Source organism: Gobius niger (genome assembly GCF_951799975.1).
Source record: "Gobius niger genome assembly, chromosome: 1".
NCBI lineage: Eukaryota > Metazoa > Chordata > Actinopteri > Gobiiformes > Gobiidae > Gobius > Gobius niger.
Genome location: NC_136852.1, coordinates 23,538,008 through 23,558,759, shown reverse-complemented (window position 1 = coordinate 23,558,759; position 20,752 = coordinate 23,538,008). Strand labels below are relative to the sequence as shown.

The window sequence follows — 20,752 nt, the reverse complement described above, 5'->3', positions numbered from 1 at the left end:
TTGCGAATTTAACTATTTATGGTGTATTTCTGGCCATTGCATTATTTATAACACACAGTAATGAATGATGTACAGCTCGGTGCTCGGCGAGATCAGCCGATTACTTTGCCTGAGATCAAAATGTAAACCTTTGCACTTCATGGCTAAAGCATACGCAGGACACATTATAAAGATATGTGTTATTTTCACAAGTGTACATGAATCAGTGCATTCTCCGACCTGGCCTCTGTTCTTACGCCAGATGCCCTCCCCAAGGCACACAGTGTGCTCAGGACTGGATACAATGTGAGCTTTTATTGGAGGGTCTAAGTGACCCTTTGAAAACACTCTTTTTGTAATCATAGCGCTGCAAATAAGGCCAAGAAATCCTTCACTTTGTGATTGAAGTGCCAAAATAGTGAGAATGCTCTCTGGGTCAGACTCTTTCAGAAAGACACAATAGCCACGACAAAAATCAAAATGACTAAATGTTCATTTTAATGGTCATTTTGACCCTTTATGCCAATAAAATGCTTGTCATCATACGTACAAATACTGGTGTATATGGCCTGATCCTTCGAACTAGTGACTTACGTCTTTGGGATCCGTCCATTTCAAAAGACTGGCTCTTTCTAATAAAACATTTTAAAAACGCCAGCTAGATAACTCACAATATCTAAGACACAATCGAAAAACATGTTTGTAAATAAAATCTTGCTCAACTGTCTGAAGTAATTTCTCGTGTATTTAGCTTTGACTTCAGTGCAAAAAGCTTTCACTTGTGTCGCCTGCTCTGTTGTTTGGCTGATTCTTGTGTTAATTCGGGGGAGTTCCGGGTAAAATTGACTGACTAAAAGATCCGGTCGGTCATGAACGTCTCATCACTACTTTGAATGAAGCAGCTCTCAATGAAGAGGTTTTGGGTCCAGGGGCCAAACAAGGCTTTGTTGGAACAAAAGATCAGAGTTAAAATGGAAACAAAAATATCATTACCCGGGGTCTGACGCCTTATGAACGATGTGGCCAACATGGATCCTTTTATCAAATGTCACAATAATTACTCTGTATTCTAGCACAATATTGGGTAAGAGCCCTCTTTCTTTCCTCAGTTTTTTGTCTTGAAGGAATAAAGAAAACAGGGGAAAAACTCCACATGCTTTTTAGTTCTAGCCCTGTGTGAAGCATAAGAAAGTTGGAGCGTGGTTTTCAAAGGCTTGTGAGATGTTGAAACACATGAAGTAGTCGTGTCTAGCGTAGGTCTAAGTCTACAGGTGTGAGCTCGAGCCAGATATAGTCCACGTCTGATCTCCAATGCTGTGTGCTTTTACAGACCCTCCGACAATACAGAAGATCCAGAGCTCAGAGACTCCGGTGGGCCGCATGGGCATGCTGCAGTGCGACGCCAACGCCGTGCCCAAACCCGAGTTCGAGTGGTACAGAGACGAGAAGAGGTGAGACTGCTAACATCATCTCAATATCTACAGTATTATGTCAATAAGAGAAAGAAGAAGGAGATCATGTAGGATTTAAGGTACTCAACACATTTATCAAATTAAGTTCAGTGATTGATGACTTTACTTTTAGATGTCTTTATCTACCTTGCATGAGGATTTACTTTTAATAGCCTCATTCTGTTGTAAAGCACATCCACATATATTAATGGTAGCTATGACCTCATGTTCAAAGTGACTAAATCTCCTAACCCTCTTAAAAGGGAATATTTTGCACGTTTTCCTGTGGTATAATATTGTGCAGCCTTACCATAAATGATACAGCCCACTTTATTTCTGACTCACACTGTGTTGCAGTGGAAAGTGAAGCCTCTTCTTAGTACCGGGGTCGATCCTAATCCGCCATAATGTATTGTAAGCATGGGTTGTGTCTAATGATCACCTTTGCCTATTGACTGGCTAAATGTACGTACGCGCTGTGCACAAGCGTTCAAAGCGCCCATTAAGGAGGCACAGGCCATTAGCTTCTTTTAGCACAAACAACAGCGTATACTGGGAAAGACAGACCCCCCCCCCCCCCCACACACACACACACACACACACACACACACACCACCCGACAACCAGACTGCCATAAAGTCTGATGTTAATGGTTTCCAGAAAGATCTTTTGAAATCATCATTCTGTCATTTTGCGTGCCTGGAAAAGCATTTAGTTGTTGACCTTTTGGATTGTTTTTCTCTCTGAAGAAAATTGTATTCAAAAACAGCAGAATAGAAAAAACTCATCTAATATTATTATTCTTCGCGGCGGCGTCAAATTCTGTCCCGTTTTTGTTGCTTTTTCATCTTTTTTTTTTTTTTTTTTTTTTTTGAGATGCACAGATCCAGCTTTTTTGCTACCGATACCGATACTGGGGTTTACGTATCTGCCGATATCCGATATTAAAAGATATCCAACATACTTACTTAAAAGTGGTTGACTCTTTTCTCCATTTTAAGATGAATGAAGTCATATTTTGTTGTCATGATGTTACAGATCAATTATCAGTTATATCTACTGATAAACTAATAGATAAACATTTGGATACACATGGATACACAAGGATCACTGGACGTTTCTGCACTAAAAATCCTTTAGGTTACATTAATATAAATAACTCACAAAAAGATACCCGATATTGTATTTTTTCCAGTATCAGCTCCAATATCTGATACCAGTATCGGATCAATGCATCCCTAGTTTTTTCATGACGTGTTTGTTTTTTCATCATGTTTTTGTTGTTTTTTCATCCCTTCATTGTCGCCTGTTTTGCTGTTTTTTTTTAGGCTTTTTTTGGCTGCATTTTCAGCCACATTTCAGCTCGTTTTTTGCTGTTGCTATTTTGATGCTTTTTTCAACAAACTTTCAGATTTGGGTTGAAAATGTGCTCGGTTAAAGTGGGGGGTTAAAGAGTTTAAGAATTTCATAGAGCTAAAAAAAAATAATAATAATCTAATTTTACTAAACTACCTACATTGGGCAAAAATAAATAAATAATTAAGTTTTCCTTATGAGCTGCCAGGTCCATGTTTCACAATGTTGAATAAAAGTATGGCTTCGACGGCAGCAGTAGAACAGGTGCTGTTGACAGCAGATTTATGCCATTGCCGTATCATTGTACAGCGTGTTACAACCTGGCCTGTATTTGTATCTCCTCAGCTTTGATCACCTAATGTTGCATTCAGTTTCCATCTGGGAAACTGTTGCCGCTAACGGCTTCAGTCAATAAGACAAAGATGGTTAAACTAGTTTGTACTGACGGGTAATGAATTGTAAACGAATTTCCCTTATTCTCCATTCTGACAGATTCTGTGACAGATGTGCTAAATTGTTCCAAAACACTGCTATTTCTAACTGGAAAACTCATTATTCTGGTGGTATTCAGTCCTCTGAGCTGTATGAAAAACAACCAAAAAGTAATCTAAAAAAAAAGGCACAGTGAAGGGATTTATTTTCAGAAAGGATTTTAAGCAACATTTTCAACTTGAAATTCATTTATTGCATATCACTTTGAAAACCGCAAACACATGTTTTACATACTTTTGTCAGGTTTATGTAGAACATTGTGGATACATCTCTTGTGACATCTTAACTTTAGTAATTTGTTCTTCCACTGAATGTGACATAATAATATTGATGATTACTAGTGGAAGGCAAGGGCGTGACTTTTGTCTCAACATTGGGGGGGTTAAGATTCCATAATCATGTTATGTTTCTCTGTGACAGAATACATGGGGGGTCTGGGAGGGTACCCCCCTCAGACTAATATCGACTAAAATCATCCAAAGATCATAACTAATAGCTATGAGCATAATTTTATAGTAGCGTTAATTCATTCAAAGTATAAGTCCATTCAGTCCTACTGACAGAGGAGTGAAACCTCATTTCTTCAGACATACTTTAGGTATAACTTTGCTATAGACAGACACAGGCTAGTAGAGCTCATATACAGCTGAAGTCAATAGTGTTGAGTGCATATCAATCCTGTTGGCCTCGCCCTCCCCTTTCTTTAGAGCACACATCCCTCTATGCCCTTCATGGACCCTCTGCTAAGAATGTTTTTCTGACTTTTGTGGGTTTTTAAGATCAGTGACAGTGTGACTGCAGCTCATTCACAGCACTGTTTTTGAGAAGTGTATTGATTGGTCTTACTGCGCTCGTTGTGTGTCCAACCGGGCGCTCGTTCTGCGTCTGGTTCTTGCTCCGCGCACCCGATGCGATTAAACTGCAGCAGTTTGCCGTGAAAGTTTAGGTTTGTGTCTCCACTAACGTATTGTTCCTGCCTGATCACTGTATAACAATGACCATAAAATATGCGTGTCTTTGACCAATCTTCACCAAATAAACACCAGTTTAAAGCACGCGAGCAGGGGCATAACATAGCACCGTGAGCATAGCACTCTTAACATTAAAATGCAGACAGTTAATGTGCATTATTTCCCCTCGATTACCGCAGCTCTCCTCTACTTTGAGGTGCGCGGGCTGGAGCTGCACTGATGTCAGTGCGCACTGTGGACACAGCAGCTCTGAAGTGCTTTTTCTCCGACACACAAAACACTTTTATTTTAAAGATAAGTTTAAAATATGAAACCGATGTCAAAGAAGCCAACGCATGTTTCGTTGACATGACATTGTTACGAGATGTTCAATGTTCAACGTTTCCAAGCTGTTTTGACCTGTCAGAGACTTGCGTGCTCCTTGATGCTGCTGTGTCCATTTAGGTAACATAAAAAACTGTATCCCGTTGTTCCTACGTATTCCATGTCTATCGTGTGAGATATTGGAGCAGTTTTTAACGCAGCAATGACTTCCAGGCCTGGTGACACAGTGCGGAATAGTAAGAACCTCGTGTTAAGAACACAAGTAAACAATCTGTTTTGCCGCCGGAGTTCCACCATCATGGCGGAGAGGGGGGATCGAGGGGGGGCTCTGTGCCGTGACGACAACTCCTCACTCTCAATACCTTTATATAGCCTACTGATTTTGTTCACTCATTAGGGGCAATAGGGGTTAGGGTGTCCCAGGCTATACAGTGAAAGTTTTAAAATTGTAATATTGCAATGCAGTCCCTCCATAAAGTTTCACTATGACTCCATGAAACTACACACCAAATTTTAGCTAATTTGGGCAACATTTAGAGGTCCCCCAAGGTCATTGAAGTTTTACCATTATAGGTGACACTGCGGCAGGTCACAATTGTTGTCCAAAATGGCCAATTTTTTGGCAACAAATTCTAAATAATGGATTGCGCCAGATAATAATGTATGGTTTTATTTTATTGACATATTAGTAACTAAGATTTTTTCATAGGGGATTTTGGATATACTGTTCATGTTATACTGTTTCAATGAACTAATCACAAGTGAAAAGACATATGAGAACTCAAATTCCACCTGTTTTTTGGGGGGGTTCAAAGCTGAATAAATCAGGCTTGGAATTAGATATAAAAAAAATCCCTCTGAAAAATCCTTCAGAATATTATTAAGTCCAAGACTGGAAAGTTTGAAGTCTGTTGTGCTCTCTCACTGACCGAGTGGGGCCTTTCTTCATTGCTTTTTTATTTTTTGGTGCTTTTTTATTATGTTATAGTTGCTTTTCCAGCACGTTTTTGTCGCTCTTTTGTTGCTTCTTTGTCACTTTTTTGTTGCTCTTTTGTGGCTTTGCTTCACTGTTTTGACGCTTGTCTTTCAAGAGGGTTTAACCAAGCTTTAGCTTTAGCCAAACTAGAGAAAATGTGCTTGGTTCAGGTGGGGGTTAAGATGTTAATAATAATTATTATTTAGGAATAGCTTTTTGCTAGGGTTTACTGTTTAGGCCTTCAACTAGCTTGAAAACCAGACAAATTTATCCTAAACAGTAAACAAGTTTGCTCACTGTGCACAGTACAATGTGTCTAACATTTATGTTTGTTTGCAGCAACATGGCCAAAACAATTAAGCATCACCTGGAACTCGAAGTACAGATAAGTTGGTTATCTGTACTTCGAGTTCCAGGTGATGGTTGATCGGTCATCCATGCGAAACAGTAAACGGAGCTCGCCTTCCATACGGTCCAGATGTTATGAAAAATTTTGTACACTAGCATCGCAAAATGAAACTGACACTGTCTGAAAGTGCAAGACCTGATGATTCCTTTCTGGATCAAGTCAGACATTGAGCTGAATTTTTTAAAGTAGTTTCATGGTGTCATAGTGAAACTTTTTAGGGGGACTGCACTGGCATTTTCCACCAAAAAAAATTTGGGACACCCTAATAGGGGTTGTATCCCCCCATCCACCCCGTGTATTATGCGTATGGTGCAGGGTGATGCAGAGAAATACATTGTCGCAACACATTCGGTTATATAGGGGATTCCTTTCCATTTTCCATCAGTTTGGACCATGTGACATTTTACTGGGTCCACAAAACCTTCACTCTCTAGTCTTATTTTAGACTTTTATAAATGTTCAAGCTGTCCTTCAACATCTCTGAGTGACATTGTCAGGCTACAAAAGAATGAAAGGGTTTTAAAGTTACAGAACAGACATTGAGTTTGTACAATGAACAAAAGCAGACAATGTGCAGATTTCCCGATACCTTCAGAAACATGACGGAGACGAAACCACTTTCTTTTCTTTTGCATTTGCATGTTGCCACGTTGTTGGAGTGACGAGGCCCAGATGTTCTGCAGAAAGCTATCAATTTAAGTGTCACGCATGTGTCAGGAAAACACTCCAAAAGGATCACAGCGTAATGACAGTGAGATACAGTGACAGGCAGCAACAATCCCCAGGTTCATTTAAGGGCCATAGAAGATAATAGGTCCAGCTGCAGAACTATTGCAACCCTTCAACACTGACTGTGGCTGGTAGCAGCAGTAATATTTTTGATTAGGACTTTTCGCTCGTGGTTAGTTTTATTAAGGTCTTTGCCGTAAATATTTCAGCCTTTAACCTGTTGCCTGCCATCTTAGGGTATAAATGCACAGTGGCATTTTTATGGACTCGTAATCATTGCTCAACAAGATAACAGTAAAAACACGGCCCCAGAGATGCAGGTTTATATGAAGAAACCAGCGAGTCATGATAGCATGCTACTGGTTAGCATTTAGCTTCAACAGCTCCACAGAACCACACTCCATACCTTGGATACAACATGTGACAGAGGTCTGAGTTGTTACTGTAGTATTTCCTCAGTGTTTATAGATGTGAGCCACACATGTGTTTATCGTGTTGAAGCCATTGATAGTTGCTAACCGGTAGCATGCTAACGTCTTGAGCAGCTTAAACACTGACTCACTAGTTTCTTCACATAAACGTGCGTCTCTGGGACCGTGTTTTTACTGTTATCTTCTTGATATGATTATGAGGACATAAAAATGCCACTGTCAATCAATTGTCTTTCATTTTCATCCTGAGTAGAGATATTGTTATATGTTGTAGTCCTGCATAATTCTACTTCGGTGTTCAAAATAGCCACCGGAACTATGTGTGATGTCATCGGGAACGCATGTGTATGCAGGTGTGATACCTCATTTAAAGGGACTTGATGGAAGTCATTTTCTTACCCACCCGTGCCACCTCAGGCCTTATGTGTAACTGCAGTCTCTACGTTAAGCTTGTGCATTACGATGGAGGAAGTTGGTGTTTCGGCCCAAAATACCAACCTTTTGAGTGACAGTTGTGTTGACAGTTTAGCAGCAGTTGTGGTGAACAGGTTTGGGCTCACTCTACACATTAGGACATCGCTGGAGCATGTAGGGGGTGGAAAATACATATTTTAAACCTTTTTAAATTCTGTCTAGTCCCTTTAAAAGCCAAGACCTTCTAGTTTCTAAAAAAGGTGTGTGTGAGTGAAACACAACTTACATCACATTTGCCGTTCGTAACTCTACCTCCTAACCGTAGCCCCCTGATCCGCAACCTCTTTCTCCTCCACAGTCCATGCCCAACACACCCTTCACCAGTCATCACAAATGACGTGGAGATGTTTTAAGCAGCGGAAGCAGCAACAGCGCACAACACTGCCAGGGTTTAGCATGATGAAAGAACCATCTGACCGACCTGTTCTGCTCATAGCTGTCAAGTGTCCCATTTTGTCCTGGACCCTTGACAGTCGTCCTCCCACATCTCGGATATCTCCCGTATTATAGCAAAATAATAATAATAATATAAGCTTCCGCTGCCTCTCCAAACTAAACTCTGCCACTCAACCCGTGAGAAATGCCGCCTGCAGTGGCCTAATGGCAGTTGTCATGAGGTTGCGTAGCTGTCAGGTCCCCCGTTTTGGCCGAGTAAGTACCGTATTTCACCCCTTCTTGGAGCTTGGTTGTGGTGATGGGACGGCTCGCAGCAGGTGCCGGAAAATGTCCCTTATTTTCGAGTCCAAAACATGACAGGTGTGGTTCTGATGCAGCTGAAATCCTCATGAAATGTGCATGTCGGGAGGCCATGAGGCGTGCAAAACCTTAGCACAATAAATGTTCTATGTTCTAAGACTTAGCGAACTAATTTAGTAAGTAGTAAAAAAAAGACTATGACTGAATAAATGGAAAGCTCTCAGTTTGCCACATGCGTCCGAAACTCTCGCAGACAATGGAAGCATAATGACATTGGAGGACAACTTGCCGTTAGATCACTGAAGAGCCGTACAAGACAATGAGATACGTATTTTTTTTCTCCTCCTGCATCTCAACTACAACCCCGCGGAGTTCGCTTGAGGAGAGGAAAATACTTGTGCCTTATCACATATCTGGTCCCTAAAGTAATAGGCCTATCACAGCTGCACTTGAAAAGGAAAGATTTATGGTGGCTGAAATATTTTTGCATTATCTGTTGTTTGCAACCCCCATCCATCTCACTTGTTTAGTCTCCGGGAGGGTTTTGGCATTGTGCCTCTGTTTTATTTATTTATTCTTTTTTTCTTTTCCCTTCAGTGAGTGTGCCAATGGAAAGCGTAATTGCACTTTCTCCTTGGATGATGATGTTAATGCAGCATAATAATATAATTTATCCGTGCCTGGCTGGTTCATTTTGTCGTCACCTCGGTAAGACATGCTGCTAATGCTTTCTTATTTACCTGATTGTCTGAGGCGGCGGGCCTGATCCAGAGTTTGTCTCTGTTGTAAACATTTTAACCTCATTTGCTTTAGGTTTATCAGTGGATGCCCTCCCGAATGAAATTGCAAAATGAAATTAATATGTTTTTATTAGCTCGACATTTATAGCCGCCACTAGATCCACCTCACCGATAAGGGCAAAGTTTCACAAATACCAAGTGCACGTCAGGATCCGATGCCTCTGATGGGTTTCTGTGCATCGTTGCATCGTGGGAGTAAGTTCAATTGTATTACTGAGGAGAACATGCGGATTCCTCTCAGATATCACTGTCAGTCAGTAATGAAGCATTAACTATCGAAACGTCATTACTACTGAAGTGAAAATGTTACTAATATACTGACTGTTCTTTTTAGTGGCAAGAAAACACAAGCCTCTCTCTGTGATGTGCCCTGACAGAGCTTTCATACTAACTTAAAAAGACACTTGTGCCTAGACTCAATGGGCCTCATTATCAACACATTCTTACACACACATGTGTTCTTAGCGCCCTCGTAGGAAGGTTTTTGGCTTTCACAAAACTTGTTCTTATCTAAAAACTTTCCTCTGTAAGAACAAATCCTAAGAACAGTCAGGAGAACTCATACGAACAAAAACATCAGTTCTGTTCACGATCATGCTCCTGATGGAACCCATTCGGAGTCATTTATATTTGCACATAATAGGCTAATTAATTCCAGAAAACGTGTAACTGTTAAATTACAGATGCCATTTTTTATTCAGATATAAGTTGGGAATACTACTTGCAGTCTTATCAATGGCAAGCAGTGTTGCCACATTTCACTTGAAAAAGTAATCAGACTAGTGACTACTTATTATTTAAAAAGTAACTTCAGTATATTACTGATTACTTTGTTTTGAAAGTCACTAAGTGATATTACTCATCGTTGCTTTATTGTAGCCAGTTTAATGTATTTACTGTCGTTACATCTACTGTACTTTGGGTATTTGACCACTAGAGAGCACTACATTTCTGCTGTTGATCGAGTCTGACTCATGTCAAAGCGCTGTTCACCTGTGCTGTGGCTAAACACATTTCTCACGAAGATTACGGACGCGTCTTATCTTATCAGTCTTCTCCGCACAGAATGTACGGAGCGAACCTTTATATTGTTATCTTTATCCGACACAAACTCAAATAGTGACTATTCAGTATTTCCAGTGAGAAAATGTGCATCTCTCTCCTCCCTCAATCGTTGTTTACATTTGTTCAGATTCAGATGCAGATTCACAAAACTGTTTATCCCAGGAGGGCAATTAAGTTTGCAGGAGCCGCTTTTTATAAATAGATCATATAGAAAAAAAGTACAAATCCATAACATGTCAATCAACAACGAACATTATAGTTATCTGTCAGTGCTCAGAGTGGGCAACAACAACACGAGGGACACAGCCTCAGTAAGGTGAGGAGAGAACAGTAGCACAAATATAGCCGCAAGTGGCGATTATCGGCCCTCGCCGACCGCCCTGCCCCCTTTGGTCTCCCTCAATCTAAATTTACGGTATTGCTACTGCCTTTATGTTTGTTTGTTTTTTAAGTTTTTTCCCTAGGGTCTTAGTTTTAGGATTTATGGAATGCGCTTATGTGCCATCTCGGTATCTGAAGTTTTTGTCAGAAAAAAAAAAAGTTTTTTGACAATACTGAGAACCCTGCTCTTAATTTATACATTATACAGAGAAAAATGTGAACACCGCATTCCAAATTATTATGCAAATTACATTTTTCTCTGATTTCCTAAACTGTCAACTCAAATGAAAGTCTTTAACTGGTCGAGAATCATTTAAATGTGGTTGAAAAAATCTCCCAGTGATAACAGTATTTATTTCAAAAATAAATATAGTAAAAAAACTCAATCCACTGTTCCAAATTATTATGCAACTCATCGTTTCAATACATTTTAAAGCTTGTAATTAACTGAAAATGGTCATTTGTTGAATTTGCAGGATTAGGAGGTCATATTTACTGAAATCAAAAGCTCCGCTTCGCTCCGCGCACTCTATACGATTACAAGAGGCCTAATAATATCAACAACTACAAATAACACTCAATAACTGCATCCACCTGAGTTTAATAGCAGTTAGAATAAATTAGTTTGAATATTCATGGTCCTCATGCTGTAAATGTAACTTGGCGCATAGGCTGCGTCACTCATAAAAGGAAAAGACAAAATAGTAACGCACTGTGACTTCGAAAAGTGACTTTAATCTGATAACTGGCTAGGAAATAGTATAGCGTAAGATTACTTGTTACTGAAAAAAGTAGTCGGATTAAAGTGGCACGTTACCGGCATTACCGATGGCAAGTAAAGTAAAGTACTGTATTACTGCTAAGACTAAATTCACATTGTATTAACATTATTTCATGAAGACGACGTTGGCCTCGATCTCGCAACCCAGTGTTTACGAGTCAGAGGCTCTCCTCGTTGAGCTACGTGCACCTACAGTATTTACCTTAGCTTAGACTCAGGTCTCATGGTGGCCTCTTCCTTTAAACATTTTGTAATGAGATTTGCAAGCCCAAAGGTTTAGGAGGGTCCTTGAGCGCGTGGGGTTTTCTTGGTTATTACTTTTGGATTCACGTTTTTACCGTTCGTATCCTCCTCTGGCTGTCATTTGCACACAACCCTTTATGTCCTTATATGGTGAAAGATAGTTGGAATACACACGCGTTTCCAAGTCAGCATTCACCAAACTCATAACAGAGGTACGAAGGATTTTGTGTTGTGAATCCTTACACTGCCTTCGCAAGTTTTAAGACGTTTTTTACGAAGATGTAGGTCCAACCAGGAAGTGTCCACCGTGAAAGTTTCCCATAACTGTTTTGCATTTTGCTTAATTATGTGGTTATTCTGAAGCAAAGATTTGATAGCACTTTTCAGCGAGATGCGTCTTAATGTCTAAATCCTCTTGTAATCCTCGCTTTCATGTTATTTGGCTAATGGTCCACGCTCTCCTGCTCTATTTGAAGTTGGAATAATCTGAAGTTGTAAGCTTTATTTACAATGGATTAGTGTTTCATTAGATCTTCCATAATAAGTCTTTTTGAGGGATTAGAAAGTTTTTGTCTCTTGGAGCACTGCTAATAATAAATAGGCCATTAATTCTCAGAACTCTCACATCAAGTAGGTGCCGCCTCAGAAAATATAGAGTGCTACACATACCATGGTTACAATTTCCTGGCAAAACCTCTCATATGAAGCTGTTTCTTCCCTGATCAATTACAGCTGCATTTATTAACCTCTTCCTCTAGCCCTGGCTCAAACTGTGAAATCCCTCCAGATGGTTCTGCGTGTCAGCCCATCTGTCGACTCAGGTTAACTTCAGGTTAGCTTGTAAACACAACTTTCATCCATAACGTCAAATATCCCTTTGACTGACTTACGAAACTCTGTAGAATGAAAACAGCATATTTTAGTCAAATTAAAGCAGTAGTCAAAGTAACTTGTTGATAAATCCTTTCCGTGGTCCCTCTGGTGGTAATACAAGTGTTAATGGGATGATTGGGGGGCCTTTCATCTCCCCCTGGTGTCTCTGGCCAGAAAACCACACTTGCATCTTTCCCTGCACCAGCTCGGAGCCACCAGTACACACCAATGGAGGCTAACGGGCAAAGCTAACTGTGGGCTAGCGCCACTTAAACAGTATTTACAGTCAAGTTTGAGTGAAAAAAATGATCTCCATTGTGTCATTTTCTGTCGGTGTAGTATTTACTCTCACGGAGTTTTGGTTTGGGGTTCGCGGCCTGAAAAGTTTGGGAAGCCTTGAATAGTTTAAGACAGAAAAGCAAAACCAAGCCACTCTTTCTTCATCAAAATGTATTTTTTTATTGTTATAATTATTGTTCGTTTTTTTTTTTTTAGTAGTATTAGTTTATTGAGCAATTTCAGAATAAGAATCAGAATAGTGTTTATTGCCCTGGGTTGGGAACAGGTTCACAAACTAGGAATTTTTCTCGGTGCAATTGTGCAACATAAAACATATACCACAGAATTAAGATAAAAATGAGCTGTCATTTTATAATCATTGATTTTATAATCACAGCATTACATAGTAGTGAAAACTCAAAAGTAGGCCGAAGTAAGAAAGCTTATAAGTGCCTATGTTCACATTAACATTTATGCATTTAAGCATATTATAAGATCAAGCGAAGGCCGATACAAAATACTTGTCTATCATCTGAGTCCTCAAAAGGCATTCACAGCACTGAAAATGTACATGACTGAAACACAGTTTACACTTCATTTACATTCACTGAGTTAGTTTGTATTACAGGTTTCGTCAGAACTAACAAAAAACAAAATGGATTTTCATACCCAGCCACCTGCACAGTTGGAGCGTTCAAGTGCCTGTTTATGCTCAGGTACAAAGAGAATAAATGTACTGTATACGTTGCCCTGCTCCACACTCAGGCACACACACAATTATCCCATTGCAGATAAACAACACAATTTACAGCAATAACTTTACAATTTAGCGGCATTGACATCGGAAGAGCTTTTGCTTTTCATGTCATACTAATTCACAGATGAAAATACACTACATTTGCTTCAAATTATCTCAGTCCATAGGATATAATGCTCTACAGGAAATCATCTTCACGGTGTCACGTAAGTCAGAGCTTAATGTGTTGCACGCCCATAACCAGGCACTGGTAAGTATTCAGTATAGCAGACATGTTTCCAAGACAAGCATATTGGACAAAAGCACGGTTAATGTGTGTAGTAACTTAATATTTATGTATTTCATAAGGACTCACTGTAATAACACCAATGACTACAAAAACACCAGTCACCTTTCTATTCATTTGTTATTATGTTAATTATTATACTTGTGATAACTGCTTTGACTCTAAATGGATTGAATTGGATTTAATGGCTTGGACCCGGAAGTTCAATGCATTTTTAAAGCCCACAAATCCTAATGGACCTGTTCTGAGCAGGTATGCACATCAGCTGTACTATATTCCTTTTAGCATGTTTAATTCCCTCTGCTCCCGTTGGAGAACATTCCAAACTTTGCGATACAAACCCTTTGGTTTTAAAGTCTCCTTTATATTCACAGAAATGATTGCTAAATACTGTGTAGCACCTTTTTACTCTGACCTGTACTACGTCACACCCAGTTTGAAGCATTTGCCGAGTCCAATCTGAGCTAATATCTGCATGTCCTCACGGTGCTCACACTCGATCAGCCTCAGTCCTCTCTAATCCATTTGGATCTATGAGCTGCACACTGCAGTTCATAACTGGCCACTTCCGTTTCTGCCAATACGCTCTCCATCTCTTCTATGCCTTTTGACAACACTCAAATCCTTCTGTAATCTCGCCCCGAAAGAAAGGGCTGTCAAAAACTATTACCCTCTCTGTGCCCGAACTGCACCAAATCCTGTTAAAATACAGCTTTGTCGCTTGTGCTGTTTGCTCTGCCCTGGACAAACCAAAGCGACGTGTTATTGAACGTGATAGATGGGATATGTGTGTTGGTTTGTCAGCTGGAGTTGCAAATGTTTTCGATCATCAGGCCAGGGGTATCCTCATGGCTTTTATTGAGCTCTTTGTATTATCAGCTTTAATATCCAGGCTTTTCCCTTTGGTGGTCGGTAGTGGGCATTGACACTGGTCTCTCCGATCACAATGAGAGGTAGGTTGGTCAAAATATTTACTCAAGTAACTTTGACATAATTAAAGTCTGATGCAAGCTAATTTTGGCCCTTATTGTCGGATGATTGGGGATTGTTGATGGCGATTTCTCTTCACTGCCTTGTCTGGGCATGATGCATCTCAACAGTCAGCAGACCATTTTATACAAAAACTTTTAACATATGGGTTGCAAATGTTATTCTTTTTCAGCCTTTGTCTGTATTATTTTCAATGACACAGACACTCCTAAGTTGAGTGAAGCCAAGACTCTGTTACCCTTGAACTAAAGCAGAGGGACGTCAAACGATGCATCCGCAACTCCAATACTTTACACATTATTTGATGACTTTATCTATTATAAACAGCAGCTCAGGCTATTGCTGCCGGATGTGAGAGTTCCTTACACAAAGACAAAGTGCTATCAGTCACCTTGAGTCTCTCTCTCTAAAACTTGTAAATTTGTATTGATGTATTCATTTATAATTACACAATACAAAAATGTTACAATGCTTTAGTAATTATTATGGCAGTATCTTTGCGACTGAGAGCCTCTGCAAACATACTGCCATAATATTTACTAAAGAATTGTTACATTTTTGTATTGTGTAATCATAAATTAATAAGTAAAGTCTTGAATGTTGATTGCTCTCCTAAAGCAGGTTCTGTATATTTTAAGTTATCAAAGCTGCAACGCTTCATTTTAAGGGGCACATTCATAGTGAACTCATGATGAACTCACCATGAGATCATTTTTAGTTGCAAGCTTATACAAAGTTTGGTCCTTGGCCTGAATTCATCATTATCATTAATGAGTTCATTGCCTGAATGAACGGTGTGAATTCATGAGTATTTCATCATGAATCATCATGACCTCACATGACCATTTTTACCATTTTATGTTGATGTTTTTTATTGATTTTATCTGTTTTCTTGTAGTTTTAGGCAACTGTGAAGCACTTTGAATTGCCTTGTGTATGAATTGTGCTCTACAAATAAACTGGCCTTGCCTTATTAATAGTTATTTTATTGTGGTGGACCAAAAGTGCCTCGGATCACCAGGAAAAAGAACGTTTTTGGTGGAAATACTACTTAAATACCAAACTGAGTAACTGCCAGATGTAGGGTTTTGCATGGACATAACCCAGACGAAACAGGACATATATTTATTCTTTCACACGTGGGATGGACCCTGTCGTTTCACAGACCTCTGCTGCCATCTGTCTGCGAAGATGAGTCTAAAACGGTTCAAATTGCCTTCCGCTCGGATACTGCCAACTTGTGTGATAGCGCGTTCAAGGCTGTTGTTGTGAGTGAAGCATCTGGCAGACAATGGCACGCCAGAGGATGAACTTCCAATTAAAAAGAGACAAGCTTTGGATCTGTATGAGCCAAACCTAATACAAAATGTGAAAATGTTTACAAAAGCTTTCGAGAACACGCTGCGTGAAATGCAAATGACAAAAGCCAATAACTCACATGTGTCATCCTGGCCTGCTTTTTTTCCCCCTCTGTGCTCAACAGTAAATCTAAATGGGTATTAATGATCTGCTTTATATCGTTACTAGCCTTCGAACATCTTGCCCCAGGCCTATAGTGATTAAATATTTCAAATTCCAGATGAAGAAATGACTGTAAGAACCAGACCCTGCAATTTCATGTCCATGCACAGTCTTCCCTTTTTTATCCTGAAGAATCATACTTTGAATTTAAAACTTTCACATTGAAGTTTTGTCTCTTTTGACCTGCGTCGTCTGGAGCCAAGCACATTACCATCGCACGCTGTAATCTAAAATATAAATAGCGGGTTTTGCTGGCAGCTCCCCGTGGACCTCTATGTTATCTGGCTCTCTGCGTGCTCCACAGGCAGCGGGGCTTTTTAGCGCTGCGCTCACTTTTCATGAAGACACACAGGAGCATGAATCAGCTCGGCTCTTATCGTCCCGGGAGAAGATAGAGGCGGGGGTTTTGAGACTGAGGAAGTGCACTTGACCTCGCGGCTTTATTGTTATTTCTCACATGAAAGTCGCTCGAGTTCCCGACAATAGGTTTTCCCGCACTCTCATTGTTGAAAGAAAAATATCCAGGCTTTCAGTTAAATTTGACTTTTTTTTTATGAATATAATTACAGTGAGCTGCGCCACTCCTTAATGGCTGATAGGTTTGTGCCTGTAATTGTAGATAGAGCCCTTGTTACACATGTGCAACAACCACAGCGTGCTAAGTAACATGCAGCGGTGTCCCTCAGTCACTCCATTACTGTGTGAAATTGGCTTCATGTGCTCCTTATGGTAATTCTCCCTATCAGTAAACTTCACGTCAGCACTAACTTCTGCCCCCTCTATCTCTCAGACTTAAGCAGGATTAAGTTTAGGCGCCTCAAATGAACCTCTGCCCATCGGTGATATGAAAGGCCTAAATCAGGGCCAATACAAGCCCGGTCCTTTGTGAAAAGTGTGTTATTAAAAGAGCTGTATTAGTGGCGATGCCGAAGTTCTCAGCTCATCAGCAGAGTATTTACTGCGTGAGTCAGCAAATTAAGTCGATTCAAAGGGTCAGGGTTTTTGACATAGTCATTGATTGTTCAGTCTTTGGCTCATTAATGTTTCCTAAAGCATGAGGCATGTTAATCCTTCAACCACACAATGAAAAGTGAAGACAAGTTTGTAGCTTCAATCTGGGTCAAAGTGCCTAACGTGGAATTTCCTTTCCGTTGCGTGGTGTATTGTAAGTGAAAATATTCAATGTTTGGCCTTGGTCGTCATAGTGCGTGAGGGCTTTTCAAATAAAAATCAGTTTATAAAAGGGTTTAACCAAAGTTCAGTGTGTAAATTTGCCAAGCAATGAATACTACACAAAAAAATCTGATTTATGTGCATTTGATAAAGTTTGCAAAAGACACAATTATTTTTTAAGATTTTGCTAAACTTTTTTTTTTGCTAAAGAGTTTGTGATGTTTTTTGGGTGTTTTTTATTGATCCTTGGGCACTCGACGGGACATAGGTTGGCCGTCAATTAGATTAGTGAGTTAGAGCTCTATGGATCCATCCCTTTTCTCAAGAAAATCATACATTACTGTAAAACTGTGACAAATACCAACCACAGACCCATTGAACATTTCCTACTGTTCCTCCTCAGGATGACCAACACTCAGAGCATCAACATCCAGATGCTGGGCACCACCACCATCCTGGGATTCTCCAACGTGAGTGAAGAGGATTATGGGAACTACACCTGTGTGGCTACCAACCGACTGGGCATCCAGAACGCCAGTGTCTTCCTCTATAGTGAGTGCACGCTGTATACTGCAGCTGTGACGGGCTGAAATTCACAAACACAATGAGATGGAAGTGTTTCCTTATTCAAGCTGGGCAGTATGACAGTAAAATAAACTCATGATCTGATCTCTGTGGCAATCTGCCAGTTTTGAGAAATTGTCTCATGATTTAGTGTTTCAGGATTCAATGAATGCAGCGCTATGCTCAAAACAGACACCTTTCCCCTCACACTCCGCCTGTGTTATGAGTGAGCTATATGCTAATTAAACTGAGCACAACACAGAGAGCACATTCAGAAGCAGATGATAAACATACTATTATTACTATGAGTGCTGATAAAATTGTAATCCAGGCTGCAAGAGGATCATGATGTGCATTTTTTCTATGCCTATTTTCTCGGATCACACATTTGAAAATCAAGGCTCAATGTCTCTGAGTTGTTCAGTTTCAACCTAAAATATGCACAGTAGACTAAACATCCAGGTCATGAGAAAGATCCAGCAGAGGTGACACTGCATTTCCCAGTTACTGCATTGTATAATGTGTGTCGCAATAAACAATGTAGGTTTGGCACTATAAGCAGTAAAGGATTTAACAATGCCCCATGAAGGCTAATGTAATTGTGCCCTGACTCATTCCTTGGTCAGCTTTAAAATGATGGATTCACAACAGCACTTAAAAAATGTTCTGAATTATATACTCATACTTATACTGCTTTATCACATACTCAGCAACAGCGGTTGATTTCACGTAATTCAACCAATACAGGATAAACAATCTCTCGGGTATGCTTTATAGCTGCTCTGCTATTGAAATGATACATTGAAAAACATAAAGAAACACAGCTATAAAACAAAAGAGAGCAAGACTTGCAGTATTATCAGGAGTCCTCTTGCAGCCTGTGGATAAAGTCACAGTGATCTGATTTGTGTTTGTTCTTGGTCCTGGCTTAGTCTCATACAAATGTTCCCATCTCCTTCCCGAATCAGGAAAGACAGGCTCATGACTTAATCCTAGCTCACATGCTAACATGCAAAGAAATGTGGTTTGGTTTGGAAAATCTCTAAAGCCTGTACTGTGGTAATCAGTCTGTGTGAGGATGATTTTTAAAGTGCCTCTCTCTCTCTCTCTCTCTCTCTCTCTCTCTCTCTCTCTCTCTCTCTCTCTCTCTCTCTCTCTCTCTCTCTCTCTCTCTCTCTCTCTCTCTCTCTCTCTCTCTCTCTCTCTCTCTCTCTCTCTCTCTCTCTCTCTCTCTGCAGGACCTGGGACTGGGCGGGACATCAACAGCTCCTCCTGTGCATCTCAGTCACTGTGGCTCATGGTGGCCTGTCTCGCCTGCCTTTTCTTCAAGTGTTAATACCGCTCTCCTCCCTCCGTCCTCGTCTCCTCCTCCCTTAGCTTCCTTCCTTATTACCTCCTCTGCTCCTTCCTCTTCTATCCTCTCCCACTCACGGCCATCTTGATCTACAACCTTTTACTACCCACTTCCAGCTCCCCCTGGACTGTTTGCATCATGATCCGAAACACCCTTGGTGCTCTCTCCGAACGGCACTGCTTACTGATGTATTGATTTCAAACAATGGTTGAGTAACAGTCTAACTACAGCGGCCGAAGGACAGAACAAGCAGACGGTGCTGCAGAAGCACATGCTCTTTGTTCAAATCGTATGCACTGCTTTGTCTCTGCCCTCCTGTACTGGGGCGGGTTTGTTGTATTTTTTGTCCTTATGGAAGTGAAAGCTAAGGTGTCTTTGAAAAGGGGATGCCTACAATCATTCGTGTCTGAAGTCAAGACGAGCGGTAAAACTGTATTTCTCTTATTCCTGTTGTTGTATTATGTTTTTATTTTCTGATTGTAGTTTTAACCCTGTTTAACCAGTGCATTAATGAGTGTGAGGGATGTTTCTGCCAAATATACATGTGGTTTAATCGCAGACATGTGTATGTTAAATTGATAGACAGACTAAAATCTAGAAACAGATTTAGGAAGGCTTTAGAACCCCACAAATGGACATCCACTAAAGTAAAGCAATTTGGCAGTTATTTTCCACCCAAACCTGTTTTCATTGTGTTTATTTATTAATATTTTTATGCTGTTTCAATACAGTGTGCCAACCAAGCACTTGTCAATTCAAAATTATATCATACCTAGAAAGTATTAAACATTCTCTTGTTTTATTGTTACTCTGTCTATCAGTAATGGAAAATCTATGTTTGAACCTAATGACAAAAAGATGTTTATCCTGCCATGATTGAAAAATATAGAATGTCGTTTCTATCAATGTCCACTAGATGGTGCAGTCCACCACAAAACAGTGAATAGATTAAAGTATTGGTCCAGATTAAATGAAAGAGGACTCCTTCTTCAGTGGCTTTCCACATGCCTTTGATCACACCCCATTTTCAGCTCCTTCTTTTCCAAAAAAAAAAAAAAAAAAAGATGGGGGAAAAAGTAGGTTACAAAGATATTATTGTACATAGCAAAATTTTGTATTTCTCTATGATAAAATACCTTGTTCTGCCATAGTGATCACACAAAACTGAAAATGTTAGTCCACTAATTGCTTTTAGTTTAATTTCAGGCTTTTACTGGCTCCTGCTTAAACTGAATGAAGACGTTCGACACCAATGAATGACTTTATGTTTTTCAAAGAAGAGTGTGTTTTAATATGTTTAATATGAGATACACAGCATTTATAATATGTTACGATGTCTTTATTTCTGTAAATATAATCTGACATCCTTGTGTCAAAGAGATTTCCTGATAGCAGTT

General features: G+C 39.9%; 1 protein-coding gene across 1 annotated transcript in view; it reads left to right on the top strand.

Annotated features, from left to right (window-relative positions):
• lsamp (limbic system associated membrane protein) overlaps nt 1-19,986 on the top strand; it is a 261,006-nt gene extending 241,020 nt beyond the window's left edge. The window contains exons 6-8 of the mRNA XM_079558444.1: nt 1,310-1,430; nt 17,841-17,989; nt 19,240-19,986. Of these exons, the coding sequence (XP_079414570.1) occupies nt 1,310-1,430; nt 17,841-17,989; nt 19,240-19,337 (368 nt within the window). The 3' untranslated portion in view covers nt 19,338-19,986. The remainder of the gene's footprint in view (nt 1-1,309; nt 1,431-17,840; nt 17,990-19,239) is intronic.
• Nucleotides 19,987-20,752: the final 766 nt, after the last annotated feature.